Here is a 21,006-nt window from a genome sequence, read left to right on the forward strand (position 1 = left end):
ACCGTGGTTACAGCTTACCGCAGGCTGCCAGAAGCCGGCTCCTGCTCCCTGCTCGCTTCAGTTCGTCACTCTCTCGCTGTCACACACAGTGATGTGTGCTTCACAGCGGGAGAGCGACGAGCAAAAAATGAAGCAGGACATTCAGCAACGAGTGGCGACCTCACAGCAGGGGCCAGCTCGTTGCTGGATGTCACACACAGCGACAGCGACGGGACGCCGCTGCTAAGTCACAGAAAATGGTGACGTAGCAGCGACGTCGTTGTCACTGTGTGTGACACCACCTTAAAGGTACCGTCACACTTAACGACGCCCCAGCGATCCCGCCAGCGATCTGGCCTGGCAGGGATCGCTGGAGCGTCGCTACATGGTCTTTGGTGAGCTGTCAAACAGGCAGATCTCCATAGCGATCAGAGATCAGCCACCAGCCACCAGTGACCTGTGTAACGAAGCTGTGCTTGGTAACCATAGTACACATCGGGTTACTAAGCAAAGCGCTTTGCTTACAGTTACCCGATGTGTACCTTGGCTACGTGTGTAGAGAGCAGGGAGCCGGCTTCTAGAGGCTGGGAACGCTGGTAACCAAGGTAAATATCGGGTAACCAAGCAAAGCCTTTGCTTGGTTACCTGATGTGTACCTTGATTACCAGCGTCCGCAGAAGCCGGCTCCTGCTCCCTGCACATTCAGATCGTTGCTCTCTCACTGTCAAACACAGCGATGTGTGCTTCACAGCGGGAGAGCAACGCACAAAAAAAAAAGGGTCCAGGTCATTCAGCAACGATCGGCGACCTCACAGCAGGGGCCAGGTCGTTGCTGGATGTCACACACAGCGACATTGCTAACAAGATCGCTGTTGCGTCACAAAAAATGTGACTCAGCGGCGATGTCGCTTAGTGAGACGTGGCCTTTAATATATTATGTCCATAGTAAAAGAACAACCCTTAAAAAATTGTCATCTCCTGCTGGGCAAAAACCATGTGTCCTATACTAAATGGAGAGCATATTCCAAATCCGAAGTCAGAATAGTTGTAACACGTCAGGAAATTTTGCACATAAGTTTTACACCAACAATTACCTGACCTACATCAAAGTTTTCATAGAAAACAATATGAAAATGTAAAAACAGAATTTCAAAAAGTCTCATTTAAAAGTCTTCCCTTCAGCATGGCCCGATACTGTTAGTGCTTCAGGCTTCGGCTTTTATCTTGTGACCTGTCATATTTGCCCGTTGCAAAAATCAGCTCTAGTCCCCCATCATGTCGGGATTCCAGCGGCCTTGATATCCGTTCTCCATTATAGAATTGTCTTTAAGGAACCTTTCTCCATGTTCATCAGTTACGTGTCTCAAATTAGGTGGACAAATGTCAAGACGGAACTAGAAGAAATACCTTTTCAATGACATTTGGCAGCCAAGTTGTTCTTTTGCTTAAAGCATGTTGTCTAGTTCAGTTAGGCAGCCTGCCCGATGCGTGTCGCCGCCATTTGTGGCTTCATCAGGGGAAAAACTTGCTTGCTTTAAGTTCAGTTAAAATATTGCTGTATATTTGTGACAATTTATACAATAGGTTATACTGTTAACAGTTATTACTATATTATTCACCCTGCTATTTCATAGAGGCTATCCCCTATACTAAATATCTAGGGGTTTTATACCTTCATCAATACATCTGTATGTCTTTAGTACGATTTTTCGCCATATGCTATATCAATTATAGTAATAACTGATCTCTCTTATTATATCGTTACTCTGTTGAAGTCAATATAGGTTTAGAGAATATATATCTCTGTTTTGATATTTATTTGCTGTAAAATCTCTTCTTTTGGTACTGGATATCTTTTACTACACTAGATACATTATATGGCTATGTGTGTTATCTGGGACACGGGCTGCTCTGTGAATTTTATTATCACTGTTTTGTACGTGTTGGACATAATACAATTTATACCGTTGTACATATTGGTGTGCACAAGTTTCTATTGAGGTCTTTTTCTTTTATTATACATCACATTTTGCACTGATATGCTGGGGCTTTATAACTGATCAGGTGTTTTGCAGATAACAAGCCCTGGATAACAAAGGAATTAAAACACAAGGTGACGGTATTAAATGAATGTAATCAGTATAAAGTCATACACACGTCGTAGACACGGAGCTCCGCTCCACACACATCGTACACATGCGGCTCCGCTCCACACACATTGTACACACACGGCTCCGCTCCACACACGGCTCCGCTCCACACACATCGTACACATAAGGCTTCGCTCAACACACATCGTACACATGAGGCTCCGCTCCACACACATCGTACACATGCGGCTCCGCTCCACACACATCGTACACATGCAGCTCCGCTCCACACACATCGTACACATGCGGCTCCGCTCCACACACATTGTACACACACGGCTCCGCTCCACACACGGCTCCGCTCCACACACATCGTACACATGCGGCTTCGCTCAACACACATCGTACACATGAGGCTCCACTCCACACACATCGTACACATGCAGCTCCGCTCCACACACATCGTACACATGCGGCTCCGCTCCATACACATCGTACACATGAGGCTCTGCTCCATACACATCATACACACGCGGCTCTGCTCCATACACATCATACACATGAGGTTCCGCTCCGTACACATCATACACACGTGGCTCTGCTCCACACACCTCATACACACACGGCTCTGCTCCATATACATCATACACATGAGGTTCCGCTCCGTACACATCATATACACGTGGCTCTGCTCCACACACCTCGTACACATGAGGCTCAGCTCTGTACACGTCATACACACATGGCTCCACTCCATACACATCGTACACATGCGGCTCCGCTCCATACACATCGTACACATGCGGCTCCGCTCCACACACATCGTACACATGCGGCTCCGCTCCACACACATCGTACACATGCGGCTCCGCTCCACACACATCGTACACATGCGGCTCCACTCCATACACATCGTACACATGCGGCTCCGCTCCACACACATCTTACACATGAGGCTCCGCTCCACACACATCGTACACATGCGGCTCCACTCCATACACATCGTACACATGCGGCTCCGCTCCACACACATCTTACACATGCGGCTCCGCTCCACACACATCGTACACGTGCGGCTCCGTTCCATAGACACCTCGTACAAATGAGGCTCCACTCCTTACACATCATACACATGTGGCTCCGCTCCACACACGTAGTACACACGCGGCTCCGCTCCACACACATCGTACACATGCGGCTCCGCTCCACACACATCGCACACATGCGGCTCTGCTCCACACACATCGCAAACATGCGGCTCTGCTCCTCACACATCATACACATGCGGCTGCGCTCCATACACATCATACACATGCGGCTGCGCTCCACACACATCGTACACATGAGGCTCCGCTCCATACACATCATACACATGCGGCTCCGCTCCATACATGTCGTACACATGCGGCTCCGCTCCACACACATCGTACACATGAGGCTCTGCTCCACACACATCATACACATGCGGCTCCGCTCCATACACATCGTACACATGAGGCTCTGCTCCACACACATCGTACACACACGGCTCCACTCCACACACATCGCACACATGCGGCCCCGCTCCATACACATCATACACACATGGCTCCACTCCATACATGTTGTACACATTCGGCCCCGCTCCATACACGTCGTACACACACGACTCCGCTCCACACACATAGTACACATGCAGCTCCGCTCCACACACATAGTACACACACGGCTCCGCTCCATACACATCGTACACATAAAACACAAAATTCCCAAAAGGCGCATGATAACAAGTAAAGCTGGGTGTGAACAGTTTTTTACACTGTCAGCTACACAAACGACTACTCCATAGGATATATAAATCAGAAGAAAAAGAAGTTAAGAGTCAAGTAAAAATGCGAATTTTATAAGAATAAACATAAAAATCTAGAATGGACTATAACACTATAACACACAAGACATAAACAATACGGCGCACAGAAGTATATGGTGGGTACAGGCACCCAGGTAACATACCATACAGAGACATATTAATACATAAAAAATCTGAATCCTTTGTACAAATGGATATCATTAAAGTGGAAGTAAATGCATGTACAGACAAAGGAGTTCAAAGATACGTACCAAAAGTGCTAAGTGCTTTAAAGTATACATAATAAGTCTCAAGGTAGAGCCAAAAATTCTCCAAGTGTGGACCTCAGACCCCGACGTACGTTTCGCGTTCGGTCGTTTGCTTATTCATGAGGGAAGGTGCTCAATGTACCTGCCAGGACCTTTAAATCGTCACAGTTGTGGTCATGTGACCGCTATATAAGCCAATGATATCTGTTCAGCGCCGCATGTGCACTGGCGCCATCCATCCAAACCACCTCCATCAGCGTCATGGCCCACGCATGCGCACGGGACCATAGTGGTAACCATGGATACCCAAACGCACCACAAGCCGGATAGACGCTGGAAGGAGGGCAGGGAGGGTATTGGCAATAGGAGCATGCGCACAATAGCAACATTGTATTCAATGCATCAGATGAGAATAAGCTCGCAGTACCCATGACATCCTCAGTGGCATTATTAACCCTTTGGCACAGATTTTTCAAAATAAATAATTATGTACAATGGCATCAAATGTATTAAATAATTAAGAAAATCTCTGATATCCTATTGAGTCCTTTCGCTGTAGGAATTCTATCAAAGGACAAAGTCCTTTCCTTCTTTTTGAGGGCAGTGCGGTGATGTTTGAAAGGAAGGAGGCAAAGCTGAGACTCTCATTGAGGCTGCAGGGACTCACAGTTCCCAGCACCACCATCCACCTCGCTTTCCTCTGTGCAAGTATCTTCTTGACGTTGACCCCCCTAATCCCACAATGCACAATTTCTATACCCCTAAACTGTAAGGACCCAGCATTGTAGTTATGGTATTACCTGAAATGCCTCGGCAATGCTTTTAGGGAGGCAATATCTGTTGCCATTCTTGCTGCGCCAATTTCCCTCACATGCTCACGTATTCTCATGTGGCGCTCCCATGATATTAAATCAACATAAATTTTAGAACAGGTTGCATAATAACTAACATTGGAGCTACCTCATGAGATGTACTCATTAATATCGAATTGGCGAGTTCCATCTGCCGATTCGAAGGTTGAGCAGCGAGGAACATTGGCGCAAGCAAGGCCATGACCACAGGACGATTGTGGCCAAACAGGCCTACAGATTTGGGACGTAGCGGCTACCAAATAGTCCTTCAAATTTTTCATCGTACACATGCGGCTCTGGTACACATACATCATACACATGCGGCTCGCTCCACACACATCATACACATGCGGCTCGCTCCACACACATTGTACACATGCAGTTCCGCTCCACACACATTGTACACATGCAGTCCCGCTCCACACACATTGTACACATGCAGTTCTGCTCCACACACATCGTTAACACGGCTCCACTCCATACACATCGTACACATGCGGCTCATCTCTACACGTTGTACACATGGAGCTCCGCTCAATACACGTCATACACATGCGGCTCTGTACTGCCCCTGCAGCAGTCGGACTGCTCGGATATGGGGTTTGCTGTGGCTCGAGGGTCTCCGGACCCGGGGACTCGCGGCCACTCGAAAATAAAAGAGGGCTATTTATAGGGAGTTAGTGTTCGTGACGCCACCGGTGGTTCGCGGTAAGGGGAGTACCGCCGCTGCCAATGGGAGTACCCGGGAGAGATGGAGTGGGGCAGCCAGATGACGTTCCCTCCACAGGTAGGGTAGGCCCCGGAACTGGTGGATTTGCAGGGATGCGTGGTGCAGACCGCGCAGCAGGCAGGATGCGGGGGGGAGCAGCATTCTCACTCAGGCCATGTGGATGTTGGTGTGACCATCAAAGAGACTCTGACACATAAGTAAACCAAGTCTCTGGGTGTCATTGCCTCTCTGCGGAGCTCGTCTGGGAATCTGTTCCCATTGGTATTGCTGATGGTCCTGACCTGCCTCCATGCACTGATTTTAGACGTTTCTGAGTGACCTCTCGGCCTGAAGCTATCGGGGTCCCGCTCCCTATAGTTTGATAGAGGAGCTGTGCTCTTGATGGCTGACACTTGGGATTTCAGTGAGCCGCATGGGTTGGAAAGTCCTATCCCCCTCGTTGTGTTGGTGCCTTCGATCTCTGAGCTTTGGGGAAAGTTCATAAAGAGACTATCCTCCACAGGTAAATTATCAGGTTGCGTGAAGCTACTCCCTAATCTAGGGTCCAGTACCCCGCCGTGCTCGGTACCAGTCCGATTACTAGATATTCCGGTGTCGACCATTCTCCAAAACTAAGTCTGGCTCCTTTCTCCAATAACCTGCGACCGGGTCTCCGACTCCTCCGGTCCCAGACCACCGTCTGCGACCTAGCCAAAGTCTCCCAGGGAGCTACAACTCCCCTAGCTCCTCACTCTCTGAGGGCTACCACTCAACTCCCTAAGTCCCACCCACCAGGCTGCCTGACCCCTAGGCGGGTGGCCTTATTCCAGCTAGACCACCCACTAGTGTGCCTGACATGGTGTGGTTTAAGGTGACCAGGATTTAAATGCTGATGGAAGCAATACCAAAGGTTAGGATCCCAGAACCATGGAGGGTGGGTTCTGCACCATAAAAAAAAGTAGTGCAATACCCTGTGACACCCTGACTAGTCTAGGGGCGACACATTCCCCCTTGGTTAAACGTAGCTCATCCCCGAGTTACAGGACACCCAGAGGTTTTATTTTTGTTGTAAACTGTAAAAAGAGTAACAAGATAATTGTATAAACATTCATCCCACATAGGGGAGGCAATACACTTAATTTTGCAAAAAACTCTCAGAGTTCATTTATTAGAACAATGGGGAACGCTACCGGTTGTATCGGTAGTTGGTGGCTCAGCCTACTCTGCTGCAGCCTCTTGCTGCCACAGTCCATTCCCATCGTCCCTCTCCCTTCAACCCGCCACCCAAACAACCTGGATCCCTGATGCCACCTCTAGTGCTGGCGGACACCCCTTTTTCCAGGAACCTTAGCAGTCCCTGGTGACAGTGTTGAAGTCCTGGAGGTGTAAAAGACAACTCTTGTAGGCGCACAAGACGCAACTATTTACAAGAGGCACCTGTTCGTGCTGGCTGCTGCCAGTTCTGCAGCCATGGTCAATTTTTAATATTAAGGGAGGGATAAAACAGGGTCCATGCACCAGGTGCAAACATTGTAAACTTTTAGAATTAGGTGAAGTATTCAAGTAATTAGCAATTAATAAGCATTTTGCAACAATTTTACATTAACATAACATTAAACATTAAACTTTTAGAGTAGCCGGGTTCCGCTACCATGGGACATAGAGGGAGCTGGCATCACTTTGTCACCCTCTATCACATGCTTCCGAACCTCCAGGGCGTACCAGCCCCGCTCCCCACAATGCCGACAATACGAGACCATGTCACCTGGTGTCAGGTTCCGGTCCAGATGTCCCCTTGGAAGGTGCTCGGCCACATCCCTCCTAGAGACAAACACCCCAGCAGCGAGGCCTGGCTCCGCAATGAACCCCCACCTCTTAATGAGGTCAATGCGTTCAACCAGGCCATGGTACCGCAGCCCTCTGACCCGGAATGTGGCTTTTCTCATGTGGTCCTTCTCTCGATTGGTGCGGGCGGCGATCTCCTGCCGGCGCCGCTCTCTGGTGGCAATCTCAGTGTACAGCCATTGCTGCTGTCTTTCCCAATAGGGGGCGCTGGCGGTAGGCTCCGCCTCCTCTACGGGAACTTGCTGTAAACGGACTCCTGCGGCCCCGGAGGCTACCGAGAGGCCGCACGTCGGTGGAACTGGCATCTCAACAGGTTCCGCGTCCGCTGTGGTGGATGAAAGAACCCTTGCTGTTCCGGAGCCGAGATTGCAGAGTCCGGGTGCTCCATACCAAGGGACAGGCCCAGTGATGCGGCCGGGTCTGGTCGGGCCGGTGCTGGGGCTGGAGACGTTGCGGCCTGGTTGGGTTTGGCCGGTGGCGAGGCCGGAGGCGTCACGGCCTGCTCGCTTTCTACTGGGGCTGGAGGTTCCACTGACGGTGTTGGGGATAGCGGCTCGGCGTCCGCCGAGGGTGACGGAGGCTTTGTAATTGCGGTGGCCGGGGGCAGACCGGATCCCGCAGCTGGGTAGGCCGGGTCAACCGGGACTGGGTAGCTGCATACCCGCTCAACCACACGCCGGACCTCAATCTCGTGGGCCCGCACCGCCACGCCAGGCTCTTCATTTCCTCCCTCCAGTGGTTCAGTATTAGAGAAACTGTGTCCGCATCCTCCTGCAGAGCTGCTCGGTTTCTTCCTCGATCCAGGTCGTGGTCCCGGGAGCAGCACGCTCTGGTGACTAGTCCCTTGCTGCCGCCATCTTGCCTCTGCAGGTTCCAGGAACTTTATGGGCAGAGTCCTGGCGTCCCTGCTCCACTTCCGCTGTTACATCCAGTCACGCCGTCACTTGGTTTTCAGCAGCCAGCTCCCAAGCTTCCGGCTGCGCTCTCAGGACAAGGGGCGGAGCTCCAGTTTCGCGCTGTTTTGGTTGGGAAGATGGCGTTTAGGCACAAAAAGTGGCGGAAAATGGCGTGAACTCAATTTTGACACCGCAGCTCAGGTTTTTCACGGCGCACGTCACCCAGATTAGTGGGGCCAGTCCGAATCCAGTTCGTGACGCCAAAGTTTTCGAGGTGTACTGCCCCTGCAGCAGTCGGACTGCTCGGATCTGGGGTTTGATGTGGCTCGCGGCCACTCGAAAATAAAAGGGAGCTATTTACAGGGGTTAGTGTTCGTGACGCCACTCGTGGTTCACGGTAAGGGGAGTACCGCCGCTGCCGATAGGAGTACCTGGGGGAGATGGAGTGGTGCAGCCAGATGACGTTACCTCCATGGGTAGGGTAGGCCCCGGGACTCTGGATGGTGGATTTGCAGGGATGCGTGGTGCAGACCGCGCAGCAGGCAGGACGCAGGGGGGGAGCAGCGTACTCACTCAGGCCATGTGGATGTTGGTGCGACCATCAAATAGACTCACATAGACTGACATACAAGTAAACCAATTCTCTGGGTGCCGCTGCCTCTCTGGGGAGCTTGTCCAGGAATCCGTTCCCGCTGGTATTGCAAGGTCCTCCATGCACTGATTTTAGACGTTTCTGAGTGACCCCTCGGCCTGAAGCTTTCGGGGTCCCGCTCCCTATAGTTTCATAGAGGAGCTGTGCTCTCGATTGCTGACACTTGGGTTTTCAGTGAGCCGCATAAGCTGGAAAGCCCTATCGCCCTCGTTGTGTTGGTGCCTTCGATCTCTGAGCTCTTGGGGAAAGTTCATAAAGAGACTTTCCTCCACAGGTTAATTATCAGGTTGCGTGAAACTTCTCACTAATCTAGGGTCCAGTACCCCGCCGTGCTTGGTACCAGTCCGGTTACTAGATATTCCGGTGCCGACCGTTCTCCAAAACTATGTCTGGCTCCTTTCTCAAATACCCTGCGACCGGGTTTCCGACTCCTCCGGTCCCAGAGTGCGACCTAACAAAAGTCTCCCAGGGAGCTACAACTCCCTCCGCTCCTCACTCTCTGAGGGCTACACTCAACTCCCTAAGTCCCTCCCACCAATCTGCCTGACCCCTAGGTGGGTGGCCCTATTACAGCTAGACTACCCACTGGTGTGCCTGACAGGGTGTGGTGTGAGGTGACTAGGTTTTGAATGCTGATGGAAGCAATACCAAAGGTTAGGATCCCAGAACCATGGGGGGTGAGTTCTGCGCCATAAGAGAAAGGAGTGCAGTACCCTGTGACACCCTGACTAGTCCAGGGGCGTCACAGCTCCACTCCATACACATTGTACACATGCAGATCCGCTCCACACACATCGTACACAGCCATAAACAGAGCCCTTCCGGGGGAGGGAGGGTGGATTTGTTCATATTATATATGTGTATATTTTTTTGCGCACACTACATCTGATAACGCTGATTTTCCCCCCAGTACCAGGCTCATACACTGCAAGCGGCTCCCACTGGGCCAAGCACCGAGTATATCCCAGCACAGCGCTGCTCCCTCCAGTGGTCACATACGGCATAACCTTCCCCTCATCCTGCACCTGACACCCAGCACAGCAGAGTCCTGCATACACTGAGGAGCTGATCATGTGACCCCTGACTCCTCCCCTCCATGTGACATCATCACAGGTCCTGGAAGCACAGAGCAGCCATATATCTAGTGTGCGGCTCTGCAGGAGGAGGTGTGTGGAGATTCCCCATTACTGGGGCAGGGGGCATTAACCCCTTCAGTTCCGAGACTTTCTTGGGGTTTTTCTCTCGCTGATTTCTATGAACCGTGAAGTCTTTGTTCCTTTTCCTCTGATAGATACAGACGACCCAACTATGAGAGGCCGGAAGTGAGGAAACCCGTCTGTCCTCAGTCCCCGGCCCCTTTCTGCCACCACACAGTATAATGTTCCCCCAGAATGTTCTCCTCATATGTTTCCCCTTATTATCTCCAGTAATTGTATTATTACAGCGGATTGTTTATGATGTTACATCGTCATCTTCTCCCCATTCAGGTCCCTACAATATCGGATCCTCTCAGTGGAGATCTTCTATAGAAGAGAATTCCCCTGATTGCCCCGTGAAGGATGGATATGGACAGGGACAAGATGGCGGAGAGGATATTACACCTCACCCTAGAGATCCTCTTCCGGCTTACTGGAGAGGTGAGAGATTCTGATGACGTCACATTACATCATTCTTATCTATGGGAATAACAGATGGACAGAACTGGAGAGGTGAGGACTCTGGAAATGTCTGGAGTGAGATTTCTTACTGTGTCTCTCCATAACCAGGATTACACAGTAGTGAAGAAGACCTCTAGTGAGCGCTGTCAGGACCCTGTGTCTGAGGGATGGGGAAGACCCCTGAGCCCAATCACGGGGCCTCCACCTCACCCCCCGATACATGAGGACATCAATGACCAGAAGATCCTAGAACTCACCTACAAGATGATTGAGCTGCTGACTGGAGAGGTGACACTGCTGGGAATGCTGGGACATTATACAGTAACGCTATGAAGGGATCGGGGGTGACGGTATCATTGTATGTGTCAGGTTCCTATAAGGTGTCAGGACGTCACCGTCTATTTCTCCATGGAGGAGTGGGAGTATTTAGAAGGACACAAAGATCTGTACAAGGACGTCATGATGGAGGTTCCCCAGCCCCTCACATCACCAGGTAATAGACAGGACTAAATACACACGGCCTATAATTATCTGTATGTAAGGAATGAATTCAGTCCCTGTATGTGTCTCTTCCAGCTCTATCCAGTAAGAGGACAACACCAGAGAGATGTCCCCGTCCTCTTCTCCCACAGGACTGTAAACAAGAAGATCCCGATGTTCCTCAGGATCATCAGGTAGATGGAGAGAAGGTGCCATGAAATCTCCCTATGATGTGTAGACTGCTGTGAAGGTCTTGTTTTATCCCTTAGTTTAAAATGTTTATTACAAGGTGGCCATAAAATAACCTAAAGGCCGCTTTACACGCTGCGACATCGCTCAAGCGATCTCGTTGGGGTCACGGAATGTGTTACACACATCCGGCCGCTTTAGCTTAGTCGTTGCGTGTGACACCTATGAGCGATTTTGAATCGTCGCAAAAACGTTCAAAATCGGTGACATGCCCCCCTATTCCCAATTATCGTTGCTGTTGTGTGTACAATGTTATTCGTTATTCCTGCGGTAGCACACATCGCTATGTGTGACACCGCAGGAACGAGGAACCTCACCTTACCTGCGGCTGCCCGCAATGAGGAAGGAAGGAGGTGGGCGGGATCTTCGTCCCGCTCATCTCCGCCCCTCCGCTTCTATTGGGCAGCCGCTTAGTGATGTCGCTGTGACGCTGAACGAACCGCCCCCTTAGAAAGGAGGCAGTTCGCCGATCACAGCGACGTCGCTAGGCAGGTAAGTAGTGTGACGGGTCTGAGCGAGGTTGTGCGCCTCGGGCAGCGATTTGCCCGTGTCGCACAACGGATGGGGGCGGGTACGCACGCTAGCGATATCGGTAACGATATCGCAGCGTGTAAAGCGGCCTTAAGGTGTTTGGAGCCGTGTTCAGACTGTCCCAGTGGACAGAATTGGCTGAAAATTGGTATGTATGCTATTCAAGGCATGGGGAAACGGAAGTCATCTTTAAAAAATTTTCATAACAAAACTCTCCACCAGGTGAAAAAGTGGCGCTGTACTATGTGCTGACGATTGGAGATATCACAATTGTTCCACAGACTAGCATAATTGTTCAATATGGCCGCCAACATGCATGGTGATCATGTTCATCCTATGCAGAACTTGCTCTATGCTTGCGTGTAACATGTCTGGTGTGATGCTGCACACTTCCAAAATGATGCAGTCTTTGAGGTCAGCCAGGGTGTCGACATTTCCCCGATAATCACGCTCTTTCAAGTGTCCCCACAACCAGAAATAACAAGGATCGAGATCAAGCGAACGCGTTGGCCATGTGTTCAGGAAGGAGCGGCTCAAAATCCTGTCACTAGGAAAATATGCACTCAGAACGTTCTTCACACAATTTGCGATGTGAGGAGGTGCTCCATTATGCATGAAGGTGGTTATCTGAAGACACTGCCGCTGTTGGAGTTGGGGAACGACCACTGTTTCCAGCATTGTCTGGTATCTCGCTGCTGTCATGGAACAGGTAGCAACCCCAGTTGGCCTCATTTCTTCGTAAAAGAACAATCTGAGGATAAACGATGAGATGAAGCCACACCAAACGGTTACCTTTGGTGAATGCAGCAGAACCCCCTCAACCACATGCGGATTTTCGGTAGCCCATATGCGACAGTTTTGTGTGTTCACCGTTCTATTCAGGTAAAAATGCGCTTCGTCGCTCCACAGATCATTCCGTGGCCAATTGCCATCCATTTCCACTCTCGCCAGAAACATGAATGCAAAGGTCATGCAGGTATTAATGTCACAAGGAAGAAGTTGTTGATGATGGCTAATTTTTTATAGGTATGCCTGCAAGACCTTTCAGAGAACTTTCCACACTGTGCTGTATGGGAGCCCCAATTGGAAACGCTGCGTGCACTGCTGTTCCCGGCAGGGTTGTTCGTGCCCTGTTCGACGACAGCAGTGGCAATGTCCTCCACAACCCCTGCTTACCGGCATTCCACCACGCTCTGGCTGAACCCTCAGTAACCCTGTTGCCTTAAAACATGTTATCTGTCTCAGTGAATTGACAGCCATTGGGCCTCTACTTGTGTGAAGGTCTTAGGCCGGCTTCACACTTGCGATTAACTCACACGAGTGCAATGCTAGAAATTCTCGCATTGCACTCGGACACATGTTAATCAATGAGGCAGCTCCCATCTGCTATTTATTTTCCCAGTCCAAATCGAACTGAGAAAAAAATCGCAGCATGCTGCGTTTTGGTGAGATTCTCGCACGAGTCTCTTCAATGCAAGTCTATGGGTGCACACGGGCCATCCTAGTGACATGCGTTTTTCACAATAGATTTCTAGCAAGTAGCAGAGAATAATGTAAATGCTCCTGTACAATACATGAGTAGCAGCTGCTCAGGGTAAAAACTGATTGCACACTGACAGCATACTGACAGCACACGGATGAAAAGTGAACTAAAATCGTTCGACTTTCTGGCATGAGAATCGGACGGATTTTACACTCGCAAGTGTGATTCCAGCCTTATAATCGACGAAAGGCTCTCAATGCAGCTGTAGCATTCCTGGCATTCTCATAAAACAACCGCACTAACAGCGCACAATCCAGCAAAGAGACAGGCATCTTACAGACTGAGTTGCAAGGCACGCTCACTGTACAGCGCCACTTTTTCACCTGGTGGGGAGTTATGGTATAAATTTTTATTTTTTTTCTTTTAAATGCCTTCCGTGTCTCCATGCCTTGAATAGCATACATACCAGTTTTAAGCTAATTCTGTCCACTCAGTCAGTCTGCACAAGGCTCCAAACACCTTAGGGTATTTTATGGCCACCTTGTACTTGTGTAATGAGAGCGGTGGAGATGGCAGGATTAGAGCTGATCATAGATGGGACTTCTCCATCTGTCTGTGACTTTTACAATATTTGTTTCAGGGGGAAGATCTGACCCATATTAATACTACAGAGACATATGTGAGGGGTGATGAGTGGAGTAAAGAGGAGATTCCTACAGATAACCGCCCAGGTGAGTAGTGACCACTAAATGCAGAGAAGTCACAGATTCTTCTGTCACCAGCTGTGGCTGCTTTATCAGAGTTGTAGTCCGGCCATATCAAATGGTCACCATTCTGCTCCTAGACCACCACATGCTCCTCCACCCAAAACTGTCCCTATTATTTTGGGCATTGGACGCCCTTCTGTTGGAGTGAGCTCTGTTTCCGCCAGATCTTACAGGTAGGATCCATCCTATCCCCTGAAATTAGGAGACGTTGACCCTTATCTGCCCAGATCTCTAATCTGCAAAGAAAAATCTAATCTGTATGGTGGACCCCTAAGAGAAAGCGGAGGGTGATGATGCTGGTGACCTCCTAGATTCTTAGTTTGGTGCCGTGTTCACCAGGTGAATAAAGATTGATTGCTCTCAGTGGGAGAAACTAGATAATAATCTAGTTGATGAAGAGACCTCAGTAGTCTGGAAAGCTTGCTTTGTAACATCATTTTATTTTCTTTTTATTCGCCATTAATAAGTATCATAACTACAAGATTCTTATTGTTTCTCCACTGAGAGCAATGACTCCATCTTCCTAGAATCTCGGCATCTTATTGATGGATCTTCCTTCTCTCCCTTCTGCTGAATGTGCTGATAGGGGCGTTTATATCCAAAGTTCAGCACAGGGTAACTGTAACAGATGAGGGAGGTTAGAATTACCCCACAGTGGGTACATGGAGGGCGGGCAGCACTTGTACTGGAGTCGTCCATTGTGGAGTCCGAGAGGCAGAAAATAAATGTCTAATATTTTTTCTAGAAACTCATCTGACAGAAAATATTGGCCCCTACAATAGTTTGGATTGCCGAGAGCCCCCGAGCCACATACTGTAATTACTCCAGATGTGTCACCTCTAGTTACTAAATCACTGATGGTGAAGGCTGTCGGGGTGGAGGGTGATCATTTTAGTATATGTGTTTTTTCTATAGTTAGTTTTTTTTTCTATAGTAGTTAGTACCATAGACCAGGGGTGTAACAATCGTGGTCTCAGGGGTCACCATCGCGACTGGGCTTGGGGGTTCATAGGGCCCGAGGACCTCAGCCAGTGGCGCACTGCCAATGGCAGCAGGCCATGTGACCGCTGTGGGGTCCGGTGCCAGTGCTGGCTCCGGACCCCCAGCCGAGGATCGCACCTTCAATTGTATCGGCATCACAGATGCCGATACAATTGAAATCAATGATGAGAGAGTGAGCGGCGTGGTCCCTCTTTCATCATTCTCTCGCTATTTCTGCGCTCTGACATGTCAGCAAAGTGGAGCACGGTGATGTCACTACTGCACTCACTGTGCTGAGATGTGCAGAGCGGCAGAACAGTGGACACACGCTGAGAAGACCGGAGCAGCAGGGGAACGAGGAGTAGTGAGTATTTATGTATTTAATCACAGTGGCCAGAGGACTATGGGGTGCATTAAATGAGATTGGGGTTGTATGCTACTACATGGGGGGCTGCATAATGGTATATGGAGGTGCTTAATACTATATGGGGGGGGCTACATGATACTGTATGGAGGAATATGGGTTGCATTATAATACATGGAGGACTATGGGGGTGCATTATACTATTTAGAAGATTATGGGTAGTGCATTATAATATATGGAGAACTACGGCAAGTTTATTATATGGGGAGGACTATGGAGGGTAATTATAATATATATAGAGGACTATCAGATGCATGATATAATATGAGCCACTATGGGGGATGCATTATAATATATGAATCTATAATATATGACTATGAAATGCATTATAATATTGGATATTATGTTGGGATATCGGAGTATGGGAAAGCTGGGTGCTGAGGGAAAGAGCCAAGTGTCAATGTAATTATCTTGTATACTGAGGGAACGGGGGGAGGGGGGGGGCCTCCGGTCCAAATTTTGCACCGGGGCCCATCGAACTCTAGTTATGCCACTGCCAAAGCCGCTCTTATTTCATCACTTTCCACTGCAGCCAGTTTTCTGCTCCTATCCAGGCCCCATTTCTCCAATCTACAATATACAAGAATTGCTGGCATTTCCTAATCTTATAGTCCGCACTGGTGCAAAGTGAACATAGCATACATTATCAAAAATAGCAGTTGCACTCAAGTAGAGGGAAGGAGAAAAAACAAAGATGTACATGGTGAACATTGGAAAGTGAAAATGCATTCCTGCAAAGAAAAATTTTATAAAAACATTTTTGGGGAAAAAAATGGGTTATTTTGCAAATAAAATTGGCCAAGTTTGCACTCAACTGGGTCATAATCTAAATTTCTGCCTCTTCGTCTCATTCCTGACCTTTCTTTATAAGGGCTAAAGAAGAACCTGCAAAAGCAAAATTAAAACACCTGAGGTCAGTGGGAGGAGTGTGCAGACAGAGGACATGACTCCATAAGACTTGGCCAATTTTATTTGCAAAATATTTGCAACATCGGGTCCGGAGACGCTCGAGCCACCCACCGACGAGCCCGGATCCGAGCGACTCAGCTGCAGCCGAGAGCAGGGCGGTACAATACCATTTCTCCAATCTGACATCTGTCACTTTACATGATACCACCTTTTTTACAAACAACATTAGCCATATGTGAATAGCTAATAAATGAAGTGACGACGTTACAAAATTAAAACAATTCTTTTATTAATAAATATTAAAATTGATAAATAAACAGCAAAAGGTGCTAAGTGGTAGATATTTTATATACAGAATTAGTTAAAAAATCAATAAAGTACTACGTGGGATATTATAGTCACCACCTGGAATTAATAAATACAGTATATGCTAGAGTAAACCATAAGCTTCATAAATAGTTCAATTCATTATAATATTGCCTTATCCCAATAAATTATATCCATAAATGACCAAAAAGTACAAAAATAATGAGGTAGTTTGGTTAATAATTTAAAATACCTATATTAAACACTATTGCACCAAACAAATAAATAGTACTAAATATCAGGATATAATTACTGAGGAATAAAGCAGGCTTTACACGCTGCGATCGTACCCGCCCCCGTCGGTTGTGCGACATTGGCAAATCGCTGCTCGTGGCGCACAACCTCGCTTACCCCCGTCACACTACTTACCTGCCCTGCGACGTCGCTGTTGCCGGCGAACCGCCTCCTTTCTAAGGGGGCGGGTCGTGCGACGTCACAGCGACGTCACATGGCAGGCGTCCAATAGAAGCGGAGGGCGGAGACGAGCGGGACATAACATCTCCCCCCACCTCATTCCTTCCGCATTGCCGGTGGAGGCAGGTAAGAAGATGTTCCTCGCTCCTGCGGTGTCACACACAGCGATGTGTGCTGCCTCGGGAACGAGGAACAACATCGCTAATAAGCAGAAAACGATTTTTTGTTTCAGGACGACCTCTCCGCGGCAAAAAATTTTGACCGCTTTTGCGATCGTTTAAGGTCGCTCGTAAGTGTCACACACTGCGATATCGTTAATGACGCCGGATGTGCGTCACAAACACCGTGACCCCCAATGATAATTCATTAACGATATCGTAGCGTGTAAAGCCCGCTTAAGTCAAGACAATAAATAATCTTTTACCCACATGAATGTCTGATACCATGTACCATGATCACAGTGCATGGGACAGACCGCATATCTAAATGAAGCACATGAACATTGCAACAAGCATTATATTTACCCAGTATTAAGGTGGTGATTCCTGACTCCGACACGTGGTTCGCTCTAGATTTCTCAAGGAGCGCTCCTAGAGAAGCTAGATATAATTTATTGGAATAAGGCAATGTTATAATGAATTTGACTATTTATGAAGCGTATGGTTTACTCTAGCATATATTTATTAATTCCGGGTGGTGACTATAATATCCCACATAGTACTCTATTGTTTGGGATTTTTTAACTATTTCTGTCTGTGACTTCATATAATATCTACCACTTAGCACCTTTTGCTGTTTATTTATCAATTTTAATATGTATTAATAAAAGAATTGTTTTAATTTTCTAACGTTACTTCATTTATTAGCTATTCACATATGGCTAATCTTGTTTGTAAAAAAATTTGCTGAAGTGCTCTTTAGTCATTTGTGGAGAATTTATGAAAAATTATGATAACACCTTTGTAATGCTGAAACTGATTCCAGTGATTCTGGGATTTTTTTTTCTGTGGCATATTCTACTTTATCTTAGCTGTAATGTTAGGTTGATTTTGTTTTGCATTTATTAAAAAAAACAAACCACCTGAAATTCACCGAAAATGTAAAAGAATTAGAAGTGATCAAACATTGCATTTGGACGCCCTTAAAACAAATAGTGATATCACAACATATAGTCAGTAAATAGCATTTACCATATTCTGCTTTAGTGTAAATGACTATTTTGACCCCACAGGCAGTCTCTGGAAATTAGCATGGAGTAGATGTTTCAGAGTGAACATTGCAAATCTGCCCTTTTAGTGCCCAACACATAGTGTCCAGCTTGTGCTCCACGAGACATGCAAACTATACATTTTTATGTGGGTTCTTCCCTGTGGCAATGCCAAACATGGATAGTAACAGTGTCTGGGAACACAAAGACTGAGAAGCATCAAGGATGTTTGGCTTTGGAATATTGCTTGATTGGATTATGAGGCTTTAAGCTACAACTATTGTGGAAACCCTCCATTTTCCACTGATGGAGAAGCAGTTTGGAATAATTTTGTCCTAGAAAATATTATTTCATGGCTTATTATTCAAATATACAGGAGGCAAAATGAACAAAGAGGGTTGAACATCATGGTCTACTGTTAGATTGTAAACGTTTTTTGTTGTAAATAATTACAATTTATATAACTTGTAATTTCTGTAGCTATGTTATACTCATGGGTGCGAGAGGGAGTGGACCCACTGGGCCGCAGCACTGGATCAACTAGAAAGGGCATAACTAAGTGACTACATTGTCTTCACTAGAGTTTCTGATGGTGAGGATATGTTTGTGCTGGATGAAAGGCTTGTAAGCAGGTGTCCACTGAGTGCAAGTAGATCAGGATCTGGTCTTGTTGTTCCCATTGATGGATGATCTCTTGCTGCATACCTGCCAGCTGAGGAGTTCTGGAGCCAGTGGGATCTATGGCCTGGGCAAACTGTTATACTTGCGGGTGCAAACAGGAGTGGTCCCACTGGGCCGTAGCACTTTTCAATTATTTCATGAATTTCATGAAATAATTAAAAAAAAAAAATATAAAAAAATGACATGGGCTTTGCCCCATTTTTGTGTCCAGCCAGGTACAACTAGGCAGCTGGGGATTGGAATCCACAGTGCAGGTTGGCCCAAGCTTTCTGGACCCCCCACTGCGAATTACAGTTCGCAGCCGCTCCAGAAAATGGCGTGTTCATAAAAGTGCCATTTTTTGGTGCTGGTTCCAACTCTTCCAGCGGCCCTGGTGCTGGATGGCACGCTGGGCAATAAGGGGTTAATACCAGTTTTGTTTTACCAGCTAGTATTAAGCCAGAGATTCTTAATGTCAGGCAAGTTTGACCCGGCCATTAAGAATCTCCAATAAAGGGTTAAAAAAAAAAAAGACACCACACAGAGAAAAAAATACTTTATTAGAAATAAATACACAGACACACTTAGAGACTCCATGTTTATTACTCCCTCTCACCCCTCCACGATCCTGGACTTCTGTCTTCTTTCTCCTTTAGAGCTGATCGAACACCCATAAATCCGGGATCGGCGGATCACTGCCAGATTTTAAAAAGAGTCTGCTCCGGAATCCGGTGCCCATATAAGTCAATGGGGACCAGAACCCGGAAATTAAATACGTTTGTGGAGGGGATAGGGGGTAGGAGCGAGCGCGGTGTACTCACTGAGGCGCTGTCATGGCGGCACACTCCTTCCGGGTCACGCTTTTACCTTCCGGAGCCGACCATTCAATATTCATTGTTTTGCCCGCCCACCGGTGCGTGTAATTGGTTGCAGCTAGACGCGCCCCCACCCTGAGTGGCAGCGTGTCAGCTGACTGCAACCAATGACAGGCGCCAGGATGGCCGGTGGGCGGGGAAAGCAGTGCAAATGTGTGCCGGTGGTCAGCATGTTGGTAAAAAAAGAAACAATCGGCAGCACAAATTTAGCTCGCAGCTGCAGCCTCAGCTGTCGGGCTGTATCTGTGCTGTGTATCCAGTCACGAGTGCAAGGCTTTTCCGGGTGATGCCATGGCAGACTCGCGCGAGTCCCTCGCATGTGTGATTCCGGTGAAACCGCATGCAGCTTTTGTTTTGTTCTGTTTTTTTCTTTTTTTATTATTATTATTTAATTAAAGAATTAAAAAAAAAAAAAGACGTGCGGTTCCCCCTAATTTTCATCCCCAGCCAAGATAATGCTGGCTGGGGGCTGGTATTCCAGCCCGCATCCGCCCGGTATTGCCGCATCCATTAGATGTGACAATCCCGGTGCGATTCCGGATGTTCCTGGTGGCCTGGAGCGGTGCCAATCGGGGTAATAGTAGGGGTTAATAGCGGCGCACAGCTGCTACTAAACCCTAGGTTTGTGATGGCACAGGCGTCTATCAGATACTTGCATCACAAACCTGTAAATGAATGTACATAAACACAAACACAGAGAAAAATCCTTTTGTTTAGAATAAAATACAAAATGCACCCTCCTTCACCACTTTATTAATCCTCAACACACCCTTCCAGGTCCGACGTAATCCACAGGAGGTCCCAACCCACTTAAGCGCTGGTACATCTGAATATCACAGAGAGAGGCCATAGAGCAGGACCACTTTCTGTGAGCTCCAGAGAA

General features: G+C 47.9%; 3 protein-coding genes across 3 annotated transcripts in view; 2 read left to right on the plus strand and 1 right to left on the minus strand.

Moving 5' to 3' along the window:
* The window catches only part of LOC142310562 (uncharacterized), a 48,056-nt gene extending 42,837 nt beyond the window's left edge, over window positions 1-5,219 (minus strand). Inside the window, exon 1 of the mRNA XM_075348082.1 lies at window positions 5,127-5,219. Coding sequence (XP_075204197.1) covers window positions 5,127-5,219 — 93 coding nt within the window. The remainder of the gene's footprint in view (window positions 1-5,126) is intronic.
* The window catches only part of LOC142312969 (uncharacterized), an 84,714-nt gene that overhangs the window by 56,448 nt on the left and 7,260 nt on the right, over window positions 1-21,006 (plus strand). The window contains exon 5 of the mRNA XM_075351958.1: window positions 14,161-14,251. Coding sequence (XP_075208073.1) covers window positions 14,161-14,251 — 91 coding nt within the window. The remainder of the gene's footprint in view (window positions 1-14,160; window positions 14,252-21,006) is intronic.
* On the plus strand, window positions 10,679-11,287 carry LOC142310563 (gastrula zinc finger protein XlCGF66.1-like). Its single transcript, XM_075348083.1, has 3 exons — window positions 10,679-10,756; window positions 10,886-11,065; window positions 11,147-11,287. The coding sequence occupies exons 1-3, from the start codon at window positions 10,679-10,681 to the stop codon at window positions 11,285-11,287; spliced, it is 399 nt and encodes a 132-aa protein (XP_075204198.1).

This window comes from Anomaloglossus baeobatrachus, chromosome 5, assembly GCF_048569485.1.
Source record: "Anomaloglossus baeobatrachus isolate aAnoBae1 chromosome 5, aAnoBae1.hap1, whole genome shotgun sequence".
NCBI classification, from domain to species: Eukaryota; Metazoa; Chordata; class Amphibia; order Anura; family Aromobatidae; genus Anomaloglossus; species Anomaloglossus baeobatrachus.